The following is a 19,115-nucleotide window of genomic DNA, read 5'->3' on the forward strand; positions in this document are numbered from 1 at the left end:
CATGTGCTGTGTTGTATATTCATTGTAGATATTGGCAGTCCAGTGTCTTCTCTGGAGAAGCTGAAGTGTTTCCGCTGCACAACATTTCTGTGTCTCATTTCAAGTCTCAATACATGCTGTTTTTTTAATGCAGCCCCTCTCGGATCAAATAGCTATTTTTTCGGTCAACATTGTGCTCTAATATCCCAGCGTTTGGAAGCAAAGTTACTCCACTAAATTTCTCCATCTGGTTGGCAGACGGCACATTAATGGTGACGTCACTGCGCTCGCGGCTTTTTCAGGTGGTCTGTGTTTAATTAGCTGCGCGAGACCCTTGATGACTGCTCCAAAATTGATCCACAGAGAGGTATTTGTAGAGTGATAGGCTCTTGTGGCGAGAATTCGGTTTTCCTCAGTGTTTTACTATCTCTCTTTCTCTTACAGTCCCATTACACCCTCAGGAGGTGATTTAATTAAGCGCTGCCTGATCCAAGCACTGTTCATTTTTCCATGACACACTTGTGAAGGCATTATACCTTACCATGCTGGACGATCACTCGCAGATTGGGCACGGAAAAACAGGTTTCTAAGATCCCATTCTCAATGTTATCATATTTTAGTTTCTCTTAATAAGATAGGCCTGGTGGTTTCACAGACAGGGCTTAGATTAAGCCTGGATTAGGCCTTAGTTCAATTATGGCATTTAAGTAGCTTTTATAAACGTGCCTTAGATATGTCAGTGCAAGTTACTTTCAGTTAAAACAGCTCAAACATGCATTTTAAGTCGGGGACTAGGCCTTAAGTCTCGTCTGTGAAACCGGGTGATAAAATTGGCCTAACAAAATGACAAAGCTCACAATTTATTCTTCCCCAACCCACTAATATTCATGCGGGGACACAAACGAAATAATAGGCTACTGACTAATAGCATTCAATGTGCACATTCCTCTATTTTGTTGTGTTGCATCACATTTTACGTAGGCCTATTTTACACTTTTAAAACGATCAGTATGCATTATATTATCAATTCACTTACGATGGGATAATATATGCTTTACAAATATATGTTTTATTTTTGAATACAGATCATGCACATCTTTAGGCTACTGTAGGTAAGTCAAATGTATTTATATAGCACTTTTCACAACTGACATTGTTTCAGAGCAGTTTCCGCACAGGTGTTTTTGTACTGATGTGTTTTCCAGACTTTACAACGCCGTTATTGGGTGACTGCCTCGTTCTGTCACATGATCACATGATTTGGAAAAACTGAGAAGGGTTTCGTAATGTTTTTTTTTTTTGCTGAAGCATAAAACAGGGGAAAGACACTAGTGTAGGCTACATCTGTGCAGTCTAAAAAACAGTTTGTTTTCTCATTAACATGGTCACATATCACCTGAATTAACCTATCCTTGCCCCCAGAACATGAGAAACAGGCATGTAGGCGATCTAACGTCTGCAAAACCACGGGACAACATCTGTTCACCATCACAAAGTCTTAAATCGCTAGAGGAAATGGGGCAGAATTCTTGTGCAATATAAATAATGATCTTATCCACATAGATTACTTTGGATTATATTGCATAATGAGACTCCTTCATCATTCTGTTTCATGCACACGCTGTAAACGGTTTCATAATTCTAATGAAATTGTATTCAATCTGTATTCAAATGTGCTTGCAGCAGTTCTCAAGATCTTATGATCTCATCCCATGGAAATCTCGCAGGCTTTCCTATTTGGATCCAGATCTGGTAAGGAAGGCCAGGGTATTCATTTGGTGAAAAATTGGGATTTTTCCCAAAGCCCAGACAAAATCCTTCAGTGATGAATTATTCAAGCGGAAGGTCAAAACACATGGATTATTGTCTTTTGCAGATCAATGCCTTCGTCTGTCTCTCCCTTACTATAGAGAAAAACCTCCCAGAATTCCAGAGTCCATCTCACCATAGCTGTAAAAATTATGTCATATATAACATAAAGTGCAAAAAAAAAGTATTTAAAGTGTGTTCCTAAAGACACATTAACCCTAATATTGGAATGCTGTGACAATATCATATATATATATATATATACATGCATTTTTTTACTTTCTATATAAGAATACCTGTAATAAAAAAACATATATAATAAATATAATGAATGTTTCTTGAGCAGCAAATCAGAATATTAAAATGATTTCTGAAGGTTCATGCACTGAAGACTGGAGTAATGATGCTGAAAATTCAGCTTTGAATCACAGGAATAAATTACATTTTAAATGACATTAACAGATTAAAGTTATTTAAATGTTTTTTTAAATTATAGTAATATTTATTGAATATTACGTTATTGAAAATTCCTTGAATATTTGAAGAATTTAACTGGTTTTACTGCATTTTACATAAAAGAAATGCCGTTTTGGTGATGGTATATATTGGTGATGGTATATATATGGCAATCTTCAAGGTGTGTGTGTGATTGTGTGTGTTTGTGTGATTGTGTGTGTGTCTCTGTGTTTTATTTTCAGATAGTGTGTGGAGTTGGGGCGTTTATGTTACCTGCTGTTTTGTGATAGTAATCTAAACCTTTGAGGCTCCTTGGACAACCAAAGGTCAAATTTAACCCCTGCCTCTTTTTTAAACATATCAGCATGGCATTTACTTTAGGGGCCATGACCTTTGACTTGTCAGTCTGCCTCTTACTTTGAACTTTCTTCTTGCCTGCTTCAGCGAATGCTCTTAAATCTCCCGTATATTTTTAGTGCTAATTTTTGCTCAGCATTCTCACAGTATGCTTCTCTCTCGCACATAATAGAGAAGATTCCTGATGTCATTCACCTCGATGAAGTCCCCATCCTGCTGGCCAGGCCGAACGAACCAGCGCAGCTGTCAGATTCTTCGCAGATTTACAGTAAGCCTCCACTATTAAATCCTGATTATTACCAGATGCTTTCCCCCCTTTTCCCTCTCAGTCTTAGGGTGCAAAATGATTTTTTCTTTCTTTCATGGAAGAAAAAAAAGAAAAGCGAATGAGATCAGTGGAAAAAGCTTGCTGAGCTCTGGCCAAACATTGGTCTCTTGTAATAGAATTTTCAAGCAGAAATGAATCCTTTCTTCAGGGGGGAAAAACACACCCATTTCCCTTCAGTTGCCACCAGGCAACTATTTTGATCCAAAGCATAAACATCCCAATTCACATCTCTCTAAAGCATCATGTATCATGATATTACCACATAGTACCTTAGAGTACCATGTAAACATCATTTATTACCATGGTACCACCACAGTATTACAGTATTTAGTGTTTTTGTAAAGAACCATGACTAGGTTTATCCAGGGACCACCCTGATCTCCCCCTCTGCATCTCGGTGATGTTCCAGCTCATGCCGTGTTCATTACAGACCGAAAGAGGAAAGAATATTCCTCTATTAGTGAACCATACTGCTTTTTCCCCCTCCTCTAATTTTCGCAACACTGCTGGATGTACAATGAATGTAGTGTCTTCACTTCGCTGACTTTACCGTCACTCTTTCCCACTCAAAACGTTCTGAAGCTGCTCTCGCTTGGACTTTCTCAAAAGCAATTCGATGTTTTCTCATCCTCTCACATGCTCATGCGTGTATGCGAGTCTGTTGTTGTGTACGCGAATGAATAATGATGTCGTTCTTCACTCAAGATGTTTGAGTGTCATGTTGAATTTACTGTTGTGCTAATGGGAGACATTAACCCAGACACAAAGCATTGTTCATTAACTCCATATTCACAGTCCCGAGTGAAATACTGTTCCACTGTGATCCTGTCAATGTTTCAGGAAGATGTATGACCACAAGGGTATATATGTCATAATTTATCTCTATTAATGGCATCATTTGGTGTGCTCATTTACAGCAGCTTCATGTTATGGGTCTCAAACCAGAGTCTGTTTGCCTGCATTAGGCCTGTAACCACTATAGAATATCTCGTCCCACCCACGATTCAGATTAGTGGTCAACCAATATGTTTTTTTAACGGCTAATTGTTTAAGTAACACATGTGTAACCAGCCTTGCTTATTCAATTTAGCCATCAAATGCCAAAAGACTTTATAGGAGAATCAATGTTTACTGTACAAAAGTTACGTAAAATATCATTAAGAAATTTGGAGTCTGTAAGATTTTATCTTTTGGAAAAAAGTATCTTATTTCAAGGCTGCATTTATTTTATTTTAAAAAAATAATATGAAATATTATTGCAATTTAAAATAACTTGAAAATGTAGTTTATTCCTGTGATGGTAAAGCTTTTTCAGCATCATTACTCCAGTCTTCAGTGTCACATGATCCTTCAGTAAAATCATTCTAATATGATTATTTGCTGCTCAAGAAACATTTCTTATCATTATCAATGTTGAAAACAGTTGTGCTGCTTAACATTTTGTGGATACAGTGAAGAAAGTTCAAAAGAAATTTGAAATAGAAATCTTTTGTAACATTATAAAAGTCTTTACTGTCCCTTTGATTAATTTAATGTCTTTGGTGAATAAAACAAAGTATTAATTTTTCATTAAAAAAAATCTTACTGACCTCAAACTTTTAAACAGTAGTAGGCCTATTTATATATATGAGGCACACAACTGGCCCATATTTTGTAGAAGGAATGAATTACACTAAATTATTCAGTCATTTGAAAACTCATCACTGTGATTAGTTCTGGGATTAGTTGATGACTGTCCTAATTAAGATCTAAGTGAGCCAAAAGTGAATAACGCCTGCATGGTGGTCTCATGTTCTACACAGAAATCCGCACATGGGTGGCGCTGTTTCTCTTTCAAAGACAGAGACATGCATGAGGGAGTGGCATTCTTTTTTGCTTTTCATATGTTCCTCTTCATCATTTCTTTCTCTCTCTCGCCTCTCAATTGGTAGAAGAGATGCAGATGTGAAAAGACATTACCCTCCCCCTCAGAGAAAAGACATCGTCAGATGTCGAGTTTATTCTCTCTCTCAAACTCTTCACCTCTCAGCTATTGACAACTGTTTACCTTTGAGTCTCTCTCTCTCTCTCTCTCTCTCTCTCTCTCTCTCTCTCTCTCTCTCTCTCTCTCTCTCTCTCTCTCTCTCTCTCTCTCTCTCTCTCTCTCTCTCTCTCTCTCTCTCTCTCTCTCTCTCTCACACACACACGGATCACATCACACTCCTCCTGAGTTGTGTCTTTGCTGCATAACCTCATCAGAGTGTCTCATTCTCTCCCTGCTGCATGTTGTTCCCTCAGAACAACTCATCTTTCTGCTTCTGCCCAACCAAACCGCAGTGCTCCATCATGTCACATGCACATTTACTCACAAAAATGTTTCCAAGGTAACTAAACTTTGTGCAAAAATGTCTACAATTATTAATGCTGAAATAAACCTGGGAGTTTGGTATTAGCACCCTATCACTGAATAAATAAAATGACAAAGTTTCTGAAGCATTCTTTCACTTTTCATTACAATTCAATGTATTATGTTTTTGCAATATAACAATAGTTGTTTTTTTAAGTGCAATAAGCAATAAAAAGTGCAATAAAAAGTGATACTTTGGTAGTTTTCATTAAGATTTTATGTTATTATTTATCTAATTATTAATATCAATATTTTTACATTCAAATATGAAGACATAGGCTATATTTGTTTCATGATATTTCTGACTATTGGACTGTATTACGATGGGCCTATAATATTATATCAAGTAATAATGCGTAGATGAAGCGCACGTGTTAAAATGCATGCATTTAGTCATTACGCAGCAAAGCATCTTTAAAAGTCATACCGTTTATTGGGCGCATTAAACAAGCATGTTAAGGTAAATGTTGATTATCAATATACTTACGTTAAAGTGTTTCAGGGCCTAACATCGAAGCACTGAAGTAGACACAAGTGGACCGAACTCCTCCTCCTCTCTCCTGTTGTAAGGCGGTTCATTCTGTTGTGCGCTCTGAGCGGACTCGCCACCGTGCCACTGTCCGCTACTTCATCTCACCCGAGCCTGTTTTCATATTTCATCAGCAATCATATCACTCCTTCTGTTCTGTGTGTTCCTCAACGTCAGTTTGCACGGTTAACGTGCAGTTAAATCAGGATCTATGGCGCTTAATGGATATATATTGACCGCTCTGTGCGCACTTTGGGCAGGGATCTTCGCTCAGGATGTCCCAAGATCCTCCTTCAGAGGTAATTATAAATATTTCTTTCCGTTCTAGTTGTATTGATCATTTCTTATTTGCAATGGATAAATATGTTTAGCATGTTCGACATTACACTGTCTGTATGCGTAAAAGTCGATTATTAAATACTGCTGCAAATAAACGCTGGACATACAACATACTACCTATATGGATTCTTAACTTATGCAACATTTGCTCTTTTGTTATAATAAACATTGCAAAGTTATCATAGTTTGTAGAGGCATTAGGCTAAATAGTATTGTGTAGCCTATAGGCAATAGTATTGACGGGGATGGTATTGAGTTACGTAGTAGCCTATAATGAGGTAGTGAGTGATAATTAAGATTGTTACAATAAGTTTTAATAAGTTACAATATACAATAGTAGCAATTTACAGAATTAATGACATTTGATCCCTTGCAAAATTACGTATCCATCTATCCAGAGATGCATGAGGATGTTTGAGTTGGGATGCTGCTTGTTTTACAGTAGGCTATATGCAGCAGATTATTATGCTTTAATGCATCAAAAAAATATGCTTCAATGTGACTGAAATAGGGATAGTGAGTTATGATTCAGCAGATGCTCTGGAATTGATTATTTGTTGAGATGCAACTTGTTTTTGTAGAAACCTTGTGCCTCTATGCATGAAAGGCCTTGGTTTAGGCCACATTCGTGGATTCTTCATATAAACTGTGCATCATTTGGTAAATATAAGATGAAATAGTTACTTTAATGTGTATCTGAAGAAAGTTAATCTGGTTGGACTGTCCCAAGGAGATTGATTTTAAAGTTTGGAAGATTTGATTAGGTAAACAGTTTATCATGGCATTGTTGCAGTCACACACACCATACATCTGGATAGATCTGTACATACCTGTATACTGTATCTCAGTTACTACCATATTCAGATTACATGTCATGTCACATGACTGCATGGTTTAGGTCAGGTGATGCAAATTTCTCACTTGTCCAAAATTCACGATGGAGCGTCAAGTTTATCATCCACCAATAGGGGGAGCTCATCATTATTTTTCCAAACTAACCATACATGTAATTATCACGATCTGGAAGTGGAGATAAAATGTTGTTACACCCATTCACGCCCTATAACAAAATGTTTTATGTACTTTATTTTATCTCACAATGCAGCATATGAACACGAGAATGCATTGCTATTGTTTACATAAACATTTACATGCAAACTCACATTTAAGCAATTGATACTTTTCCTGAAGTCATGACTGTAAATTTGATAGACTATACCTGCAAAGCACATACAGTAAGTGCATTGATTTTTGAACCACAGATGATTTTGTGATTCTACTTCTGTCTTCCTGCAGAATGTCCTGTGGATTTGTTCTTTGTGTTGGACACATCTGAAAGTGTGGCCCTCAGAGCCAAACCTCCAGAGTTCTACATCAACCAGATCAAGACCTTCACTAAGCTCTTCATCGATGAGCTGAAAGACCTGTAAAGACCATATATTTCTCATATATTATCACATATTTTATCATATCTTTGTCATATCTATATTCATGTAGTGGTCCTATTATGTTTTTTCTTCTTTCTTTTTTTTTTTTTTTTTTACATTTTTAACTTTTATTTAGTGTGTTATGGTGCTGCTAAATTTTTAAATGTGTGAAAAATGTGTTTTTTAAGCATTCAAGCATTAAACCTATTCTAGTAGACCACAAAAACAAAATCAAGACTCTGAAAAAGGGCATAATAGGTCTCCTTTAAAGGCGCACAGAGTAAACCAGGCCTAGAAAAATCTGATTTATTTTATACATGAGTGAAGCCCCCAATGTTGGCTGCCATATTGAGATCACATGACCAGGCCAAATCATATCATGTACTTTTTAAGTGCATTGACACCAATACCTGAATTTCTTTAAATTGCGTGCACCTTTAACAATAATTTTACATATATTTTTACTTTAATGCTTTGCTACAAATGTAATTTGATTATGTTGTTGACAGGCGACAGCCTTGTGATCGTGATGTGACGTGGAACTCAGGAGCGCTCCACTACAGTGACGAAACCGAGCTGGTGATGGAATTAGTTGACCTGAACACAAAACGCGCTGACCTGAAGGCTGCCATAGACAAAATCAAATACATAGGCAAAGGAACGTACACCGACTGTGCCATCAAGGATGGTATCGCTGAGCTGCTTCGAGCGTATGTTCATTTTGGCATTATTTGAAACTGCATATGCATTTTGAAATACATACATACACACATATATACATACATCTGCTTGCAGGGGCTCCCACTATCATGAGAATAAGTACATTGTGGTGGTCACGGATGGTCACCCTGTGACCGGCTACAAGGAGCCATGTGGTGGTATCCAGGAGGCTGCCAATGAAGCACGACAACACGCCATCAAAGTGTTCGCTGTGGCCATCACACCTGACCAGGAGGTACTGTACATAAAAGAAATGCTACTTCAATCTGAAGTGCATTGCATTATGTTTTCTGACATGCATATAATTGATCCAAACAAATACTTTTTAAGTAGATACGGTATAACTTTACTTTAAAGTCCCCGTGAACCGGAAGTTGCAAACAACTTTTCTCCAGTGTTGTGACATATGTCCGAGAGAAACGGAATACTAAATGAGGCAAAATAGTGGGCGTGGCTTTTTTTCCAACTAGCACCTGATTGGATCTAGAAAAGTAGGTGTTTTCATTCAGCCTGTCTACTGTCAGTTGGAGGGGCGTGGTTACGGATGTTAAGCAGACACCCAAAACGTAAAGCCTACGTCATCAGGGAAGGTCCTCCAATGCAGAGGGGAGGGGAAATTTCAGATTTTGTTTAAAGATTACAAAGCCAAAAAAATAAGTATGGTCAGTTTTAAATTCATGGGGACTTTAAGACCATTGTGCATGAAAAGTATCCTCCAATCTGCCTGATTTATATTATACTCAAATCGGGCAAGTGCTCTTTCAAAATGGCAAGCTTCAATCTGATTGGCTGGATTTCAAATTTCCGGGGAATGAATATGCACTTCACTTAAACACAATTTTTTTTTTTTACATATAAAAAAAGTTGCATTTAATTTATAGTTCCTACAATAAGTGCTTAGACTACCATTTTTGCCAAAGTATACAAGGTGCATGCCATTTAATGTTTGAAAAATATTTCAGATTTTGGTTACACTTTATTTTGATAGTCCAATTTAGACATTCTACTAACTTTGCAACTACATGTCAGCTAACTCTTATTAAAGAATTAGTAGACTGTTAAGTTAGGGTTAGTAGACATATACTTGCAACGATAGCCAAAAGTCTGACCACACAAGACTTACACATAAAGTAATGCTTTTTGTGAGAAAGAGAAAATTTTTTCTCATGCAGATATATATTTAGACAAGCCATAATGTTTCCCTTTTCTTTCAACTCTTCTTCCCAGGACACCAGACTGTCTGTCATTGCCACAAATGTGAACTACAGACAGAACTTCACCGCTGCAGACAACTCCCGCTCCACACAACTGAAATCTATACGCTCCATCATCAACATGATTGTGAGTGTCGTTACACAAACGCACCACAACGAGGATGTTTATGTGGTTTTCCTGTGGATTTATGAGTCAAACTGGCCAAAACACATATTGAAATGGTTTTGCATTAAGAAAAAGAATTAAGAATCTGCTTGAAATTGCATGATCAAATATTTATTTGAGAAAAATGACATTGGCATAGACCTGTGTGTACATTGTGTGCCTTGAGCTATATACACTATACCATTCAAAGTTTGAGGTCAGTCATTTTTTTTTTTTTTTTGAGAAAACAGTTATTTAAAATTGTATGATGTTTTACAATATTACAATTTTTTCTGTATTTTTGGTCAAATAAATGCAGCCTTGATAACTTTTTTTCACCCACAGCATTTCAACTCTAGTGTATATTACTAAAAAAACCAATTCTACTTTATAGGCTTAATGCATTTATTTGTTTATTAATACAGATTTCTTTAAACGCATGAGCTCAGCAGAGGGAATTCCAACCCACTGAACTTACTTTATCTGTGCGCCATCAATAATGGCAGCCATTGTAACATTTGAGCTCATGCCAATTGTGTGTAGATTTTTCTAATGTTGTTCTCTTCCCTTTTTATCTTTTCATTCTAGACAAATGAAACAAAGGATGTGGTATGTTGCCTTCCCATAGCTTTTGCACATTTGTATAGAATACCTTTATTTTGTACATTACTAAATTCATTTTGTTTCATAAATCTTTCCTTCAGTGCTGCTCCTTTGACTGCAACGTAAGTGATATTACTTGTCTAACCCATTTAAACAAGTCGTTATGGATATTTTCTGTTTCTAACTGTTTCATGCAATATTTTCACAGGCACCTGGAGGCCCTCATGGACCCGCTGGAGACCCAGGACAAAGAGTGAATATTAATAAAATTGATTTTTATGTCTTTATGTTGCCTCTCTATCCATCTACATATATTCATGTTTAATTCACTCTCAGCATGCACAGGGGTCTGTGGCCTAACCTTTCCTTTTCCTGCAGGGAGAGACTGGAAGACCAGGCATGCCGGGAGAGAAAGGAGGTCTTGGCTCTCCGGTAAGCATCTGGCTATCTGCTTTTGATAGATAAATGCCCTTTTAGAAGTGATAGTGGTTGTTTGTAGGCGTAAGTCAAGTCAAGTGAGCTTTATGGTCATTCTGCTATAGAGACATACTAAAGAACTAAATGTCATGCTTTACAAGACCATATTACATATAACATAAATACACATAGCCTATAAAAAAAAGGTGAATCTGTGTGAACAACTTGAATCTTTTTTGAAATCTTCATGGGGGAAATCTTTCACCTCCACACGAAATTCGTGTGGATTCATATTTATATATATATATATACACTCACCTAAAGGATTATTAGGAACACCTGTTCAATTTCTCATTAATGCAATTATCTAATCAACCAATCACATGGCAGTTGCTTCAATGCATTTAGGAGTGTGGTCCTGGTCAAGGCAATCTCCTGAACTCCAAACTGAATGTCAGAATGGGAAAGAAAGGTGATTTAAGCAATTTTGAGCGTGGCATGGTTGTTGGTGCCAGACGGGCCGGTCTGAGTATTTCACAATCTGCTCAGTTACTGGGATTTTCACGAACAACCATTTCTAGGGTTTACAAAGAATGGTGTGAAAAGGGAAAAACATCCAGTATGTGGCAGTCCTGTGGGCGAAAATGCCTTCTTGATGCTAGAGGTCAGAGGAGAATGGGCCGACTGATTCAAGCTGATAGAAGAGCAACTTTGACTGAAATAACTACTCGTTACAACCGAGGTATGCAGCAAAGCATTTGTGAAGCCACAACACGCACAACCTTGAGGCGGATGGGCTACAACAGCAAAAGACCCCACCGGGTACCACTCATCTCAACTACAAGTAGGAAAAAGAGGCTACAATTTGCAAGAGCTCACCAAAATTGGACAGTTGAAGACTGGAAAAATGTTGCCTGGTCTGATGAGTCTCAATTTCTGTTGAGACTTTCAGATGGTAGAGTCAGAATTTGGCGTAAACAGAAGGAGAACATGAATCCATCATGCCTTGTTACCACTGTGCAGGCTGGTGGTGGTGGTGTAATGGTGTGGGGGATGTTTTCTTGGCACACTTTAGGGCCCTTAGTGCCAATTGGCCATCGTTTAAATGCCACGGCCTACCTGAGCATTGTTTCTGACCATGTCCATCCCTTTATGGCCACCATGTACCCATCCTCTGATGGCTACTTCCACCAGGAAAATGCACCATGTCCCTGGATGTGCATCCCACAAATCTCCATCAACTGCAAGATGCGATCCTATCAATATGGGCCAACATTTCTAAAGAATGCTTTCAGCACCTTGTTGAATCAATGCCACGTAGAATTAAGGCAGTTCTGAAGGCGAAAGGGGGTCAACACAGTATTAGTATGGTGTTCCTAATAATCCTTTAGGTGAGTGTATATATATATATATATATATATATATATATACTGTATATTTAATTGCAGAATGTACATGACAGGGAACAGTAAACACTGTAAGACACTTCCATTGAGTTTAAGAAAAAAAAAAGATAGAGGAGCAAGGATGAAGACAAACAGGTGGCCGATATAGACATCAAAGAATTTTTTTTTTTTAAATAGTACATATTTTGACAGAGATAAACATAGAGACTTTCTATTATGTTTTTTGAAACATTTGAAACAAACTCACAGAGAAATATATTAAAGGAGGGCTTACATTTTTTCCATTTACAAGTATGGATATAATATTTACCTATCAATAAAACAAAATTTACAACATCAAAGAGGGGGGAATTTAAATCACACTTAAAAAAAGAGCACATCTTGTTGGGTTATAGGAGGAATTGTCTCCATTCTTACTGACAACCAGCTATGTATATCAAACCAAAATTTAGAAGTAACCTCACAGTAAAAGAACAGGTGATCAATTGTTTCAGGAAAAGTGGATTCAGATATTACACCATTGAAACGACTACATTCCCCCCGCATAAATTCGCTGAAGAACAGTAAATGTGACCGCACCTTAAGTCAAAATATACAGCTGTCATTTAAAAAGCCCATTGTATGTGCCAATTAACGCGCTGATTAATACTTTTCACATGGCTATGAGATCATTGTGTCTAATAAATGTTCCATGTGTCCCCGGATCTCTTTGTTGAGAATCCAAACGAAGCAAAACCCTCGACTGACCCCGAGGTCCAGCATCTTTCATCATCTGCAGCTGTTACAATTTCAATGACCTGTCAAAATGAGTTTTTCCTCTGAATTTGCTGGTGGACTTCCTGTCTGCCACATGAGGATGTTTTTAGATATTTGGCCCTCATAAGTATCATAAAACACGCACACACACTGGAAGGCATCCAGCTAAGCATATGGTGAATGAGCCAGCTATTCTTTTATTTTACAGTGAATGCTGATTTTGTAGACAAAACAATAATTACAGCACACAGTTGACTCTAAAAGGCCCTGTAGGAATTGTTTCTTGAAGATACGATCTTGATTACTTTATCCCACCTTTTTCCTTGTTTATTCTCACGTCAGGTCTGTTAATATGGTCACTAGTAGTTTGGGGGGGATCTTAATAGGGGTTGAGGGGGCGTCCAAATGTCTCTCTATTAGTTATTTATACCATGACCACATTGCAAAACTCTTTTTGGCATTCTCTCTGATCTTTGCTCTACTTCTCCTATTAGGGAAATGCTGGTGATCCCGGGCCAGTCGGTTACCAAGGAATGAAGGTCTGTCTTCCGCTCTCTCTCACAAATATTTACATTCTGTTTATATTACAGTTGATTTGTGCACTCTTGCAGAAGTGATAATCTATACTATTTTCCTTTCATTCCAGGGAGACCAAGGAATAAGAGGTGATAAGGTAAAAGAGACAGAGCTCTTCCTTGCTGATTCAATGGACATTTTTATTAAAAGCATATTCCAACAGTCTGCAGTTGATTATTTTATCTCATAATTCATTCTAGAACTACAAAGGTTCTCTAATGCACTCTTGTTTTATATGCAGGGAGATAGAGGTCATAAAGGCTTCAAGGTGAGCTTATTTATTATTCTCTTTAATTATGTAGTTTTGCCAATCAGAAGTTGTATATCATGCTGAATTGAATCCCAATCCTACTTTTAGGGAGACAAAGGTTACAGTGGTCTTGATGGCATCGATGGACGTAAGGTAAGTGCTCATGTCCTCTTCTCATGTGACACAAATCATTATTTTAAAGGGGAAATTCTGTATGCTTTACCAATGGAACACAAAAGGAGAAATTTTGTACAATGTTTGCCGCTATTTTCTGTTCTGTTGAGTTTAGAACTGTCAAGCTCTAAAAATAACTAATAAACACCATAAAGGTGTGATTAAAATGGTCTATACGCTCTTAAAAGTAAAGGTTCTAAAAGTTTCATATTGATGCCAAAGAACCCCAAATAACCGTTCTTGTAACAGTTCCTAAAAGACGAAAATTTTAATAATTTAAAGAAACTTTTTCACGATAAAGAACCTTTTGGAAAGGTTTGTAAAGGTTCTTCATATAAAATATCGATGGCAATAAGAAAACTTTAATTTTTGAGAGTGTTTGACTACATTTAGAAAAAAAAAGGACAAAACTGAAAATTAGGTTATTTAAATCTGAAAATTTCTATCCACCATAGTTTTCACATCTTTTTTTGTTATTCGTGTTCATGTACATACACTCGCCTGGTCTGATGTCAGTGGCGCTTGCTCACAAGACATGCATTCTTCACTAGTTACGTTTACATGGACACCTTTTGTTTCAATCGGAATTAAATCATTCCAATTGATGAATCCGAACACACTGTTTACATGAACGCTAAATAAAGCGATAGCATGTAAACGTTTATATGCCACAAGCTTCAAATCGGAATTTATCTCATGAAATGCGCACACTGCACGAATATACCGAGTTTCCCACTGTTGGAACATACTAACCATCCTCCTACCACGGCTTCTTTTCTTTGTTTTAAAAAACAGACTTTATATTGATTTATTTCGGGTCCTTATTATGAGACAACGAGCACATGATGAAGCTCATCAAGCAGAAAAATCGCATCTTCCCGTGGCCAAAATAAGGTGTTTGTGTATGAGAGTCCAAAGCGAGACATGGGACAACATTGTCTTGCACTGCTTTACGTACGATGAGTGGAAGAAGAATGTTAGATTGACACGGCAGTCATTAATAACACTATGTTCATCAACAACAGCTTGTTCCGTGTTTCATACGTCATTATGCCATTTCTGCGTCATTGCACAACGTTCCACTTTTGGTTTTCAGTTCGATCAATTGTTTACATGTCCTATTGAACAGATTATAAAAGGTTTAAACCACGCCTTACAATCCGAATTAAATTTCGGTTGCACTTTATTTTACGCTACGTGCACTTACGTGTACTTACAGTGTACTTACCTAAGAAAGTACTGGTTAATATAAGGTAACAACATGGGTTAGGTTTAGGTTCAGGGTTAGAAGTTATTACCCAGTTATTGTAATTATTATAAGTAAGTACATGGGGAATAGGACTGTAAAATAAAGCTACCGAAATTTAAATTTAAATTTAAATTCGTATTTGACCAAATCATTCTGATTTACATGTTTTTTTTTCCGACTGCTACTAGTCTGATTACTATTGGATTATTAGGGTCCATGTAAACGCAGCTACTGATGTCAGAGATTTTTAGGGATTTTTAGAAAAAATAAAGCTTTATATTTTGTTCTGTCCTTCATACAAATTTATCTTATGACTATTAGAAGACTTCGAATACTCAGTGCACAAACTGAATGGTACATCTTTTATTTCCTCTGTTGTCAGCGCCACGTCTACTGTACATTCACTGTCATTGTGCAGAAAAGAGCAGTGTGAATGTTCTGCAAAATCTCATTTTGTGTTCCACAAAAGTATAAAAGTGAAACATGAAATATTCCCATGGTAACTGCCTATAACATTTGATTTTAATACACTGCTTTTAGATTTGACATTCTTTTTCTTTCATTCCTGTGCTGCTTTCTCTGGCATCAGATTTCAGGTTAACAGAATGTGAACAAAAGATACAGAAAACTTTGCATGGCTGTCTGTCTTGTCTGTCTGACACTTTATTCCATTTCTGCTTTGTCTCTTTTTAAGTGTGTCTGCCGTCTGGGGAAAGGCCTAGTCTTGTGTCTCTTCCCTTGACTTTACTTCGTCTTCATCCTTTAGTTGTTTTGCTCCTCAATTAGTTCTCAACATGTACTGTAACTCTTTTCAGGGCATTTTCCACTCAACAAATCACTGTGCCTTGTCTTTATTCCCCCATCTGCAGATGAAACATCTCAACTCACAGTAAAACTTTATCATGTGATGTGATTTACGACACGTATTTCTTTCTGTTGTTATTTTCCGTCTCTATATTGGATGCAGTCTTGTTTTGAAAGATCTTTTTCCTCTGTATGTCTTCACTGTTTCTTAGTGTGATGTCACCCTTGACATAATTAAATGCAGTTCAAGGTGTTTGACTCCCACCATGAAGAAGAGTGTTTATGTTTTGTGTGTTTGTATTATATTTCATAGGGTGAGCCGGGATTTGCTGGTCTTCCAGGCTGCAAAGGGTCACCAGGGCCAGATGTAAGTATAACTGTTGCCTCTCAAAAGGATGTCAAATAATGAACAAAACTTAAATGACTGGTTAATACACCACATTTACTTATGGCTATATTATAATATTAATATTCTGGTTACTGATTTTAAATGCTTTGTAATATAATCTGTATAAAGGAAAGATTGGTAAAGGATGTTCTGCTTTTGTAAATCTCATTTCAAATAATTTCGATACTCATTTGCCATCCTCTTGGAATTGCTGAAAAATCATTCTGAGTTGAAGGATTTTTTTTATTTACAGTAAAAATATCTAAATATCTTTTAAGTGATTTAAAAGAAAATGCAGAGAAACAAACACCCTATTGTATAGGTTACATTAGGTTTATAATTTAAACAGTATAATACTCTTGTTTATGGAAGCTTGTTTCTACCACTGTATAAAAAAATTTTGTTTAAAAATTGCGACTTTTTATCTCACAATTGCAAGATATGAAGTCAGAATTGTGAGAAATAAAGTCGCAATTGCGAGATATAAAGTCGCAATTCTGAGAAATAGTCGCAATTGCGAGATATAAAGTCGCAATTCTGAGAAATAAAGTCGCAATTGCGAGATATAAAGTCGCAATTATGAGAAATAAAGTCGCAATTGCGAGAAAAAAAGACAGAATTGCGACTTTTTATCTCACAATTCTGACTTTTTTTCTTACAATTGCGAGTTTACATATCGCAATTCTGACTTTATAACACATAATTGCGAGTTTATATCTCGAAATTATGACATCTTTTCTCAGAATTGTGAGATATAAACTCGCAATTGCGAGTTATCAGGCCAATTCTATGGGGGGAAAAAGACTAACTTTTTCCCCCTCAGAATAGTTTATATCTCACAATTCTGACTTTACAACACGCAATTTCGACTTTATATCACGCAATTCTGACTTTATAACACGTAATTGCGACTTTATATCAATCAATTCTGACTTTATATCTCGCAATTCTGACTTTATATCTCGCAATTCTGACTTTATAACACGCAATTGCGATTTTATATCACGCAATTCTGACTTTATATCTCGCAATTCTGACTTTATATCACGCAATTCTGACTTTACATCTCGCAATTGTGAGAAAAAAAGTCAGAATTGTGAGATAAAAAGTCGCAATTACCTTTTTTATTTATCATTCAGTGGCGGAAACAAGCTTCCATACTTGTTATTCTAATCCTAGATTTGACATACTCATGTTATACATATTCAAGATACATTGAAATTTTAAAATAAAATAAGTCTTATTGTCTTAAAACATTCTTGTTTGGTAAAAGTAATTAAGAAAATGATTTTTATCAAAGCGATATGTACAATCTGTATTATCTCCTATTTTTTTTGTTTCTTGTGTGCTACCGTTAAATGTATTAGTCACATTTGTTGATTGCAATATGCATATGGAGATTATATGTAGATGAGGTCATGCATTAAAAAAAACACACGTTGTTAGCACCATATATGGTTATTTTGGCATAGGGTGGGGATTTACACTTGCACATGTATGTTAATAAATCTGCTAACTGGAAATCTACTACACCAGTTTAAAAAAAAGTTTTTTTCATGTTTATGGACTCTCATGACTGTATCAGCTGAGGGCAAGAATTGTGTGCATGTTTGCTTGTTCACATCATATTACTTTGATCCAGACACATTGGAGCTTCTGTTGATCCAGATGCATTTGAAATTATCCCAAGTTATAGATCCATATGTTTGGATATCAGAATCTAATTGGATGAGAAAATGGATATCACTCTACTATAAAACATCATCTCAATAAGACTGCAGATGCTCCCGCCCCTTTGAGCAATGTTCATTGGCTGCGTGATGTGTCAATCAGTCTTATGAGCAGCTGTTTCCACTCCAGCCTGCATCTGGAGACCAGGACAGGGGATGTTTGCCTCTAGAGCAGCCAAACACTTACCAAATTTGACATCCAAACTGCTCTCAGAACTCTCAGAGTGTTTGTACTTCGTTTAGATTCTGTAGTAAAGAATATACTAAACTAAAAGTAGGAAATATGGTTGTTTGTTCTTCTTCTTTATTTATAAATAAACCTTTTTATTTCATATTGTAGGGCTTGCAAGGAGAAGCAGGTCCTAAAGGAGACCCCGGCCAATATGGAACCAAAGGAGAAAGAGTAAGGGATGAAAATTAGTCTGCATTTAAAAAAAAGATGATTCAAAATTTAGAGCATGCTAGAAGCTATGTCAGACAACAATAAGAGTTCTCAGTATATAAATATATAATTAATGACAGATATTTTAAATATATTTTTAATATCTGTCCAACCAATATCAATATCCGTCTCTGAGGTTTCTCTTTTAGAGCTCAGTAGAGTTTAATGAGTTCTTAGATATGTTTACAACTCTCCTAAACTTGCCTGTTTATTTTCAGGATAAATAAAATAGAAATAAATGATACAATGTTTGCATACAGTATACTCTACCTGCAATGTTTTTGAAAAGAAGTATCTTATGTTCACCAAGGCTGCATTTATTTGATCAAACATACAGTGAAAACAGTAATATTGTGAAATATTGTTACAATTGACCTTTTTCAGCATCATTACTCCAGTCTTCAGTGTCACATGATCCTTCAGAAATCATTCTAATATGCTGATTTGCTGCTCAAGAAACATTTCTTATTATTAGCATCATTGAAAACAGTTGTGCAGCTTTTTGTGAAAACCATTATCCGTTTTTTTTTTTTTTTTTTTTTTTAGAATACTTGGATGAATAGAAAGTCTTTACTTGTCACTTTTGATCAACTAAATGCATTCTAGCTGAATAAAAGTTCTTGCCTTAGGA

At 36.4% G+C, this 19,115-nt stretch overlaps 1 protein-coding gene across 1 annotated transcript in view; it reads left to right on the forward strand.

Moving 5' to 3' along the window:
- Window positions 1–5,902: 5,902 nt before the first annotated feature.
- The window catches only part of col6a1 (collagen, type VI, alpha 1), a 38,071-nt gene continuing 24,858 nt past the window's right edge, over window positions 5,903–19,115 (forward strand). The window contains exons 1-15 of the mRNA XM_056248649.1: window positions 5,903–6,143; window positions 7,480–7,609; window positions 8,120–8,320; window positions 8,406–8,565; window positions 9,558–9,671; window positions 10,278–10,298; window positions 10,394–10,414; window positions 10,501–10,545; window positions 10,671–10,724; window positions 13,366–13,410; window positions 13,518–13,544; window positions 13,689–13,715; window positions 13,806–13,850; window positions 16,238–16,291; window positions 18,383–18,445. Coding sequence (XP_056104624.1) covers window positions 6,056–6,143; window positions 7,480–7,609; window positions 8,120–8,320; window positions 8,406–8,565; window positions 9,558–9,671; window positions 10,278–10,298; window positions 10,394–10,414; window positions 10,501–10,545; window positions 10,671–10,724; window positions 13,366–13,410; window positions 13,518–13,544; window positions 13,689–13,715; window positions 13,806–13,850; window positions 16,238–16,291; window positions 18,383–18,445 — 1,095 coding nt within the window. The 5' untranslated portion in view covers window positions 5,903–6,055. The remainder of the gene's footprint in view (window positions 6,144–7,479; window positions 7,610–8,119; window positions 8,321–8,405; window positions 8,566–9,557; window positions 9,672–10,277; window positions 10,299–10,393; window positions 10,415–10,500; window positions 10,546–10,670; window positions 10,725–13,365; window positions 13,411–13,517; window positions 13,545–13,688; window positions 13,716–13,805; window positions 13,851–16,237; window positions 16,292–18,382; window positions 18,446–19,115) is intronic.

The sequence above is a fragment of the Rhinichthys klamathensis genome, unplaced genomic scaffold, assembly GCF_029890125.1.
Source record: "Rhinichthys klamathensis goyatoka isolate OS25496 unplaced genomic scaffold, OSU_Roscu_1.1 h1tg000056l_1, whole genome shotgun sequence".
NCBI classification, from domain to species: Eukaryota; Metazoa; Chordata; class Actinopteri; order Cypriniformes; family Leuciscidae; genus Rhinichthys; species Rhinichthys klamathensis.